This window comes from Etheostoma spectabile, chromosome 9, assembly GCF_008692095.1.
Source record: "Etheostoma spectabile isolate EspeVRDwgs_2016 chromosome 9, UIUC_Espe_1.0, whole genome shotgun sequence".
In the NCBI taxonomy this organism is placed as follows: domain Eukaryota; kingdom Metazoa; phylum Chordata; class Actinopteri; order Perciformes; family Percidae; genus Etheostoma; species Etheostoma spectabile.
Window position 1 is genome coordinate 24,563,130 of NC_045741.1, and position 10,499 is coordinate 24,573,628.

The 10,499-nt window shown below is 41.1% G+C and overlaps 3 protein-coding genes across 3 annotated transcripts in view; 1 reads left to right on the forward strand and 2 right to left on the reverse strand.

Annotated features, from left to right (window-relative positions):
* si:ch211-201h21.5 (inosine-uridine preferring nucleoside hydrolase) overlaps positions 1-14 on the reverse strand; it is a 4,457-nt gene extending 4,443 nt beyond the window's left edge. Inside the window, exon 1 of the mRNA XM_032526784.1 lies at positions 1-14. This exon is cut by the window's left edge and continues 215 nt beyond it. The gene's annotated coding sequence lies outside the window, so the exon portion shown is untranslated.
* Positions 1-5,870, forward strand: part of LOC116696052 (basic immunoglobulin-like variable motif-containing protein) — a 6,202-nt gene extending 332 nt beyond the window's left edge. The window contains 10 exon segments of the mRNA XM_032526755.1: positions 650-712; positions 715-1,209; positions 1,708-1,837; positions 3,020-3,115; positions 3,207-3,311; positions 3,408-3,502; positions 3,588-3,720; positions 3,991-4,074; positions 4,167-4,263; positions 4,618-5,870. Coding sequence (XP_032382646.1) covers positions 650-712; positions 715-1,209; positions 1,708-1,837; positions 3,020-3,115; positions 3,207-3,311; positions 3,408-3,502; positions 3,588-3,720; positions 3,991-4,074; positions 4,167-4,263; positions 4,618-4,920 — 1,601 coding nt within the window. The 3' untranslated portion in view covers positions 4,921-5,870.
* An 843-nt stretch (positions 5,871-6,713) lies between these two features.
* zgc:172121 (homocysteine S-methyltransferase 1) overlaps positions 6,714-10,499 on the reverse strand; it is a 4,249-nt gene continuing 463 nt past the window's right edge. The window contains exons 2-8 of the mRNA XM_032526782.1: positions 9,968-10,035; positions 9,466-9,638; positions 9,262-9,365; positions 8,538-8,699; positions 8,233-8,438; positions 7,284-7,363; positions 6,714-7,196 (exon numbers count right to left, since the gene is read on the reverse strand). Of these exons, the coding sequence (XP_032382673.1) occupies positions 7,108-7,196; positions 7,284-7,363; positions 8,233-8,438; positions 8,538-8,699; positions 9,262-9,365; positions 9,466-9,638; positions 9,968-10,035 (882 nt within the window). The 3' untranslated portion in view covers positions 6,714-7,107. The remainder of the gene's footprint in view (positions 7,197-7,283; positions 7,364-8,232; positions 8,439-8,537; positions 8,700-9,261; positions 9,366-9,465; positions 9,639-9,967; positions 10,036-10,499) is intronic.

Here is a 10,499-nt window from a genome sequence, read left to right on the forward strand (position 1 = left end):
ATATATATAGATATATATATATATATAAATAGATAGATAGATGTCTTTCTCTATTACTCTGGCTGTTTTCATCTCGTCACAGGTGACATGTTAGTTCATTTTCAATAACCCCGTAGCTATCTCCATACGGGTATTAAGAGCCCCTGCAGGCTGTTTTCATAATAGATGACTTATTAGTCTAGGTTAAAGGTAATATAATATAATATAATATAATGCATGGTGCTGTCTAAAGGGCCTGGGAGGTAAGCAATGCCATTCAGGGTTAGTGCTGTTTGGAAATTGCTCCCTAGGGTTGGATTATAATGCCTCGCTTCCTCTCTGAAATTGTGAATGTGCTTGGTGTCTTATTCATGAGTTTATATTTCAGATATCTCATTTCAACTATACATAATCCACCCACCCACCCTTTTTTATTTTAGCTACTTTTTAAAATGTGTTTATCTATATATTTTATTGTTTTCTCAAGTTTGCATATTTTATTCTCTAGTGTGTATTTGATTGAATACATCCTCTACGAGACATTGTAAACTTATCTTTGTAAGTTCTTCAATAATAACAAAGATTCAGATCTTCCCTGAGTGCACAGTGTTGGGTCTCCATTGCATTAGCTCCATTTTCCTTTATCTCTCTAATGTCCTTTTGTCATCAGAAAAGACAGCCTTCACCTCAACATCCCAGTCAGCCTCAGCTGAGTCTGCCATCGGTCCTAGGCGTGCTGTCCGATGCCTAATACGTCAGAAGGTCAGGGAGCGCACCTGTCTGGGCCAGCTGAACCGTCGGGGCTGCAAAGGCCCACTGATGGGGAAGAGGAACGCGGTCTGATCAGCTCCCTCGTCCGGGACGCTGCGAGGGTCAGGAGGGCTTCGAGTGCAGAACTCCACCTGCCGTGGACCTGCCCGGTCACACACTCCCGTGAGAAGTTCTACACCGTCTGCTCCGATTATGCTCTTGTCAACCAGGCTGCCTCTGTGTACTGTCCCCCAAATGCAACCAGGGACGTTGTCCCGAACAAGCAGGATGATGGGCTGTCACTTGTGAAGCCCAAACACGCCGCAGACTTCAGCGCTGGCCAGTCTGGGGGGGCCCATGTGGGATCAGATGGGGACTGTGACATGGTGGAGGTGTCCTCGGGCCACACCAAACCTATCTTGGCCTGGGAGATCGATACCACAGACTTCAACGCTGTGCTCACTAGAAAAATAAGAACAAGTAAGAAACATGTTAGATAGAAGCGTTGCCTCTCCTGTTTTAAATAGCATGAAACATTGTGTTGAACAATTTAAATAGAGCTGGGTGATATGTTGAAAATCAAATATCGCAGTATATTTTATAGTATATTTTTGACCAGATACTTTGAAGTCGATATTGCGGCGATATTGCTGGCTTTATTATTGGTACTTTCATAAAATATGAACACAATGAGAGTTTCTATAAATTACCATCAACATATGTGGATTTAATAAGGGTAAATGCAAATAATAAAACAGCTAGTAAGTAAAGTAAGTAAAGTAAATTCACATCAGTTTACTGTGATGCAACCTTGGAGACCAGGACAAGACAACGCTTGTGTCACATCATGATATGACGATATACAGAATTGATGACAATATCTAGCCTCAAATATTGATGTCGATGAATTATGGAAATATTGCCCAGCCCTACATTTAAACCATGGTTCAGTGTCCAATAACTGATGCTGTGTTCCAGGCAATGTGAAGAAATGCAGCAGCAAGAAGATGAAGTCATCAGACAGACCCAGCCGCAATCTGCAAGACGTCCCTCCTCATGCCTTGCTGGACGAGATCAAAGAGAGAAAAGTGCTCGACCTCAGAAGATGGTAAAGTTTTATGTATATATATATATATATATATATATATATATATATATATATACACACACACACACACACACACACACACACACACACACACACACACACACACACACACACAGCAGAGCCACCACCCTCGCTGCGTCTGCAGCCTTGCGCCACCCAAGACTATTGGGATTGTTTTTTTTTTTTAAACTACAACCTGGATTGTATGTGTGGTGTAGCTACTAACATTTATCCTCCAACCAAAACACTTCATCACTCATTACAGAATGATCTAGAAAAACACAGGTAGCACTACATTATGTATCACTGTTTTTATTTATTTTGTATAAACCAAGAGTCCACTACATTAAAAAGAAGGACACTTCAGTATTTTTTAGGACTAATTCCAAGTGCACAAAACCAAATAAAGAAATTCCAGTAATGCGATGCAAACCTGTACACACACTGTACACACACGTTTAGGATAGTTACAGAAATACAAATACCTGTCTTCTGCATTTGGCCACTAGTTCTCATCTGCATCACACCTTATGTGTCCTCTCTTGCATCACACCCAGGAAAAGGATCTTTTGTCCAGACATCTAGCATTCACTGTGTCCAAGATGGATATGTGATCATGTTGCTGATGATCATAACCTTCCCCCTCCCCCTGAGGAAAAGAATTCCTCTATAAGAATCCATCCTGAGATGGATCCGGGTGCCTAGATGAAAATCTCATCCCATATCATCCCCTTACAGTTATTACATTATTACTATATAAATGTAGATCTGTATAGCACTAAAAAAAGATTGACAGTTACTGATATTTCCTGTCAAATAACACAAAAATGTTTGAAGTTTCACGATATGTCGCAGCCAGTTGATAACAAACTGATAAATTGTGCGGTCCCCGTGTCAAATCAATGCAGGCGGGAAATATTGTGGCCGATCCTTCTTAACCGGACACAAACTGTTGGGACCTCTCCCCTCTGATAGACCAAAACCTCTGCAGTCAGCCTCCCTAAGGCCCCGGACCTGATCCTGATGAAAAATGATCCACAGTTTAGTCCCAAATGACCTCTGTTGTGCTGACTGTGTGGAGAGTTTTGAAGAAGTGAGCTTAGTATTGATTCTGTCGAGAAATTACTATTGCAATATGATATATTCAGTGGATTTTTTTCTGGATTCTTCTTTTTGCTTCAGGTACTGCATCAGTCGGCCACAGTACAAGACTTCATGTGGAATCTCTTCTCTGGTTTCCTGTTGGAACTTCTTGTACAGCACTCTGGGTGCAGGGAGGTGAGCAGCACGTAACGACGTCCATCACACTTCTTTTTAAAAAGAAATACAGCTCCTCGCATTCTAAGTGTCTATGTATTTGCATTGCTAGTCTGCCACCAATCTCACAGGAAGAGGCTCTGCATATTCTCGGTTTTCAGCCGCCTTTTGAAGAAATCAAGTTTGGCCCTTTCACTGGCAATGCTACACTCATGCGGTACACAAAGCTGCTTCTAAAGTCTCTTTAAACAACCACTACATTTTAGGAAATGTGTGCAGCACAATAATCAAAGCCAAAGCATTTGTTTTTCAGGTGGTTCAGACAAATCAATGACAATTTCCGGGTACGAGGTTGCTCCTACATTCTGTACAAACCACATGGGAAAAACAAGACAGCAGGCGAGACGGGTGAGTCCCGCAGCTCTCCAACTCAGCGGCATGTCCACTCATGAAGGGAAAACTGCTCAACACCTATTTATTTTCTTTTCTTTAGCTGAAGGAGCGTTGATGAAACTGACGCAAGGGCTGAACGACGAGTCTATGGCCTACATCTACCACTGCCAGAACCACTACTTCTGCCCGGTGGGCTTTGAAGCTACGCCTCTCAAAGCAGCAAAGGCCTACAGGTAGGTCACATCACTGAAGTTGAGGATGATTCTTTTCATTCATGATTCATCTGCTGATTTTTTTTTTTGATTACTTAGTCTGTGAAATGTCAAAAGTCGTTGTTTTGTCAAACTAAAAGTTTAAATCTAAAGATGTTCAGTTTGCAATGATATAAAACAGAAAAAGTAGAAAGTCATCACTTGATAGAAGAATATAAGAAAAGCTGAAACAAGAGCATGTTAACCATTTTTTTCTGTTAAAACTGATGAGTGGTGTTTTTTTGTGCAAAGGGGCCCCCTCCCCACAAATGAAATGGAGCACTGGATCCTTATTGGCGAGCCCAGCAGGAAACACCCAGCTATTCACTGTAAAAAGTAAGCTCTCTGTCTCTCTTCAGTCTCCTTATTTGACTCTGTACTGTATTATTATGTATGTTTCAGCTGTTACACATGAAGCCTCTTTTCAGATGGCAGGACATTGTGACGGACCTCAACACACAAAATCCAGAATACCTGGACATTCGTCACACAGAGAGGGGGATCCAGCGCCGCAAAACCAAAAAGGTTCCCCCCTTCTCACACCTGTTATTTAAAATGTTGCTGATTATGTTAAAGGGTAACTGCTGTTCTTTTTCAACCTATTCTCTTGTTTTAGTGTCTAAGTGACTGATGGGAACAACAATCTCTGACATTGGTCCAGTATTAAGCGTGATCGCTGCAGTCGGCAGCGGTGAAACAAGCCGCTGCCGACTGCAGAGATCTCTCTTAATCCTGGACCAATGTCAAAGATTGTTGTTCCCATCAGTCACTTAGACACTAAAACTCAGAAGAATAGGGTCCAGGTTGGAAAGAAACAGTAGTTCCTCCTTAACATGTCTGGGTCAGAGCCTAACTGAGAGAACGTTGGGTGGCTCACAGGTGGGTGGCAACCTGCACTGCATCATGGCCTTCCAGAGGGTGAACTGGCAGAAGCTCGGCCCCTGGGCTCTGAACCTGGAGAACCTGCGCCACGACTTCCACCACCATGGCACGGAGCGGGCGCACGGAAGCGTCGCCGAGGAAGCCGAGGAGAGAGCGGCATCCAAGCGCCTGGCCTACCTGGGACGCTCCCACAGTATGGGCAGTCAGAAAGACAGCAGCTGGAAACGCCTGTCCAACACTACAGAGTACAGACAGAGGAGCTCCCCTGACAGCGACCTCGAAGAAGACATCACAGACTGAAAAGGTTCATTTGGGGGTGGGGGGGATAACAGACGATACAGTACAAGTACAGAAGTTCCCCTTTAAAGAATAGTTCTGGTGTTACTCTATATTTCCCATGCAAAGACTAAAACCGACAATGTGTTAGTCTGTGTTCCCTGCCTCCCGTAGCCTGTCTCTGCCACTGAGCACAGAGAATTGTTGGTGGGTTTTTGCCAGCAGGGGGCAGCGGAAACACGTGAACACAACATTGACCATGTAACATTTTGAGTTTTGTCAAAGTTATTTACATATCCAGCAGATACAGAGCAACATTAGCATTAGAGCTAGTTCATTTGATGAATGTACAGTAAGTCCAATATTCTCTCTTCTTTAGGCAAATATCTGTCTCTTCAGGTGCTGAATGCTCAACAAGTCCGCCAGCTCGCCACTGTGTCTGTTGTTTGGTGCTCCGCAAGTAGTGTACAGTGGGATAATTTGAGATTTTACACTGAGAGCAGATGCCTGTTTCACCTGAAAACCATGCTGTGAAATCGGTGAGAGTGAACCAAAACAATACAGTTGCAACTTGACAGTTAAACAATGAGCTGAAACTCACTATAAAACTCTTTAAAGCTAAGGGGAGCAGCTGATTTGGGCCATGATGGTCTGTACGTTCATCACTAGTAGCAACCCCTTTCACATTGCCATGTAATAGTGTGATTATAAAACATGTTGCTTAGCGGAGTAAATGCTGCATCTGTTGGGGACTATTTTCAGCAGTGGAAATAAACTACAGTGCCAATATGGATAGTAATGACGGAATCCAGTGCCACAGTGTGGCTCATTGATGTTTTGATAGTTTTTGGAACAATGGAGCTCTGCAGCACAGAGGGCTGGGATATATCAGGCTCTGAATACACACACACTTGTTTAGAGGATCAATTCATTGTTGGCTTTGGTCTTTTTGTGGGATTTGTTGAAAATAAGAAAAAAAATCAAATATCACCGGACTTAATTAATGTTTTTTAGGACAATCAGATACGGATTCATCTCAACTGTTATTTTTGTAGTTTTTAGTGCTTTTAACCAAATAGTCTGTTAAAGTCAGCCTCGGGGAGGGTCTGCCTACTGTACCTCTTTATCTTCATGATTTTTGACACATTTTCTTTTCTCACTTTTCTGTCTTTGCCAGTGTCTGTGAATGATGCATCAACAACTTCTTTAAATCAAAAACAACGGCAGCTACGCACGTGAGCCCCATTAACTTAGCATTGAGCAGTGTGTGTAAGCCTGGAGATTACTGTTTTTATGTTGCCATACAGCATATTAAGGCAGAAAACGACGACACAGATTGTCGCTGTCTGAGGTGCTAATGCATCCCGTTGCAAACAAGGTAAAGTATGTTATGTGAAAGAAAGGGGGAAAAGTCTGAAAAATCATCATGACATATGGCTACACACAAAAATGTACGCTGTTCTTAACAGAACGTCAAACTACACTGCCTCAGAAATGAACTTAATTTGCAACATAAGTTTTATTGAGTTATGAACTTCATGGCCACTGCCTGCCACTGTTAGGCATTCGTTATTTTGTCTTACACTAGAAGAGGGAGATTAGGTGTTCATAACAGGATTCTACTAGTAACCACACGCAGATTTCTCTGATTTTATGTTTTATTACATCATGTTAACCTACTGCAGTGATACTGTAAGAGTGTACAATATATTTACCTAGTACTGTCTGGGAAACTGCTGTAAATTCTGTTCAAAGATGACACAATTCTATAATTCCTTGTACAGGTAAGTGGGCTTGTTCTGCGCCTGACGTCCATACTGTGGTTATTGTTTCAGCGGAAACTCGGTCCAGTTCAGGTGTTGTGAAAGCAGCTGACATTTTGTTGTGCTTTGTGAAACACCCAGTAACATCCAGTCCTGTTGCGTAGATGATCCTAGTTTAAATCATAAATAAAAGACTGTACAGAAGTGATAGTGGAATCCCTCAAAATGATCCAAAATGTGAAACCACAGAAAGTGAAGACTGCATGGTTTAGTTTTTATGTTCATGCAGCCGGTTTGGTCGGAGCTGTGCGGTGCCATTTGTCAGATGTCACTGTGTGATTTGATGTGGTGGTTTATTTATTATATTTTCCAATAAATTAAAACTTTTTTTATATCCTCTTGGAACAAACCGACATCTTTCTTTTCAATAATCCCTTTTTCAGTCCAGTCACACTGCAGAGGCGGCAGACGTGCAACTTCCTTTTAACTCTTGTCGTAACTCGGCTATGTGGGCGGGGCCGATACGACAGCAACCCCCTGATGAATAGACAACAGACATTGTCAGAGGAAATACAGAAAAACTGGATAAAACCTTAAAAAGGAAGAGAGAACAGTCCACCGTACCAATCAGAGCAGCACCTTGCTTCATCCATGTGCGACTTAGTTTGGATATTGATGCTGATGTGTTCCCAGATGTTAGCCACCTGTGTGAGGATAAACATGAACCAGTTAGCAGTACTCCGATCCTTTACTACAGTAAAAGTAGCTCTAACATTGGGAAAATACTCCATTACAAGTAAAAGTACAAAAGTATTATCAGCAAAATGTACTTTCAATATGAAAAAGTTAAAGAACCGATTATGCAAAATGGCATCTTTCAGTGTTATATATTGTTTTATTATTAGAGATGTAACAATACACTTAACTCCCAATTCAATACTATTTGAAGTTCACAATACGATTTATTTTATTTTACAACACTCACAGAACAACTGCAGACAAATATTCCTTTGTTCATATAAACTGCAAAACAACAGATGTGTCCTCACTAAACGTGCAACTGAAATTGTATTTGATCTTAAATAAAAAAACTAAAAAGCAAATCCAAATGACTAAATAAATAGAAAGAAGTCAAACAAGTGATAGTTAAAGTAGACTACGCCCTAGGCTGTTTAAAACTTGCATGGCGATTCATTTTTTATCTCAACCAGTTATAGTCTTTACACATTCATATTGATTTTTAACCAATTCACAAAGCATCGTTACACCCCTGTTTATTATTATGAATGCGTAATTTGTATTACTTAATATTCTGTGGGCAATTTAATCTATAAATGCATCATATTACTTGATCATATGTTATGCTCTCAATCTGCAAAGTGACTTAAAAGTAACTATAGCTGTTAGATAACTGCGGTGGATTTTTGTCCTTGGTCTTTTTCATGGTGACTTATATATATATTTATATATATGATGATATGATGTTTGGTATTGTGTTGAAGGAGACTTGGACATGTCACATCTGTTGTTGTGCTGCGATCTAACTATTAAAACTCCTTGACTACAGTCTCACCCGTGCTTAGTGTCCCAGTCCTCTCCACTGTTGGGGTACACCACCCAGCTCATGTCTGGGCCCAGCAGGGATCTGGCGGAGTCCAGCAGTGGCTCCACCAGCGCGGCTGAGCAGCAGTTGACTCCTACAGCAACCAGCTGCGTGGATCTGTTGGCCACCCGCACGGCGTCTGTGAACAGGCTGCCGTCCGATATACATTTCCCGTCCTGACAGAGTTTGTGGACAAAATGTGAGTTGTTTAGACACACTGCACAATAGTTAACAATACATTGACACGAGTTATACTGTTTATCAGCAACGATTACCTTACAAGAGAAGGAGAGCCAGGCTTTAGAGTTTGGGAACTCCTTGAGCAGCTCAACCAGAGCCTCCGCCTCCTTGATACTTGGGATTGTCTCAAAGGCGATGAGGTCCGCTCCCGCTGCTGTTACACAGTCGACCTGAGGCCGGTGCCAAATTTTAAGCTCCTTGGAAGAGAAAAAAGAGACACCCGAGAACATTGATTATGACTTAATTCTAAATTAATACATCTATTTTTATTTAGTTGAAAAAGGATTTGCATCAACCATCTTGGTTGAGTGCTAAACCCAAAATCCAATAAGCATGTTCCTAAAAGTGAAGAAAATCTAAAATTTTCCAAGTTGAGGAGGGCAAAAAAAACTTGTTTAATTACAATCACATCTCATTAGATCAACGCTGACATGTTTCGGCACAAAGCCAAACCCTCTGAAGAAGTCTTTCTTCCCAATTTTCTTTATTTGTCACATAAAATGGTATAAGGTACAATTCCAGTGAAGTGTAATTCCATCAGCTCCTTCAATTTGTGCATGATTTATTATAGAATTAATAAGAAATTGTTCTATAAAAGGGTAATTTGTAAAGAGATACACCATAATCAACTGTGAACAAGTTAACAAATGATTCAGTAATAAATAAGTCAAAACATAGGTTAATTTTCTGTGTCACTTTCACACAGCATGCAATATGTAATTCTTATGTAACTTGTATAAGCAGCTGAGAGCCACTCACTTCAATACTCATCTCCTCTGCATAAGCCCCGGTGTACTCGGCGCCATTGAGCAGAAAGGCCCCGTACGGTCCAACAGAGCCTGCCACCAGGGGCCATCTCTGGCCTTCAGAGATCCAAAACAAAACACAATGACATAGCATCACAGGGTACGGAGACGCCGTGCTTCCCGTTTTAAAATATATCAAAGACCTATAGTTTAATACCTGTTGGACGAGTGTCGAGGACGAATCTCTCCACAGTCTCTTTGGCCAGTTGAACTCCAGACATCAGCAGGTCTCTGGCGCGTTCAGGGCTCACGTCCAGGTGACTGATGAATCCTGGGATACTTGCCTGGTATGTAGCTGATGTGATGACATCAGCTCCACTGATGAGAAACCTGTTGATATTTATTCCACCATCAACTATTGTCACAGTTTAACAACTCCTTTCTACGATGGTTTATCATTTCTGTGCATCAAGGCTCAATATTTTGTAGGGCTGCTGCAACTAATAATTATTATCATTTTTGATTAATATGCTGATTATTTTCTTGATTACTGGTTTTGTCTGTAGAGAATCAGTGAAAAAAAATAACCATCACTATATCATAGAGCACATATTGATATCATTATTAAATGTCTTGTTTTCTCCTACACCACCAAATATTCCATGTACTGTACTGTAAGACAGGTTGGTGCTTGCAGCTCTAGTTTTGCATGGCCCTACCTGGAATGAGCATCTTTTATGGCCTGGGGATTAGTATGGAGAAGCCTGGCGCTCCACAAAGGATCTCCCTAGGTGTTTCAAAATATACACATGAAGTATGAATGGTAGGATATATATTATATTTGCAATTTATTTATTAATTGATTGACATAAAAGCATACTTGCTACAGATCCTATACTAGAAGCTAGGAGTGTTGAATAAGGCTTCAACAACATAAGTGAAGTGAAAATCTTCAGCGCTGCAAGTCCTTTGGGAATTCGATACTACTAGTCTACTACTACTACTACTATGTACTCTAACATTTCTGTTGATTATTCTTAATAATTCATAAGTTTGCCATCTGTGTGTCATTGGTCGTTACCACAGCTCTTGGACCTGTAGGCTCATTTTGTGCACCTGTCTAACTTCCAATGTCTTACTTAATTACCGATTAATACAGTTGCTTATTATACAAGATTAGACAATGCAAGAATACGTCTAAGGCACTTTAACTCTGTGTGTGTGTGTGTGTGTGTGTGTGTGTGTGTGTGT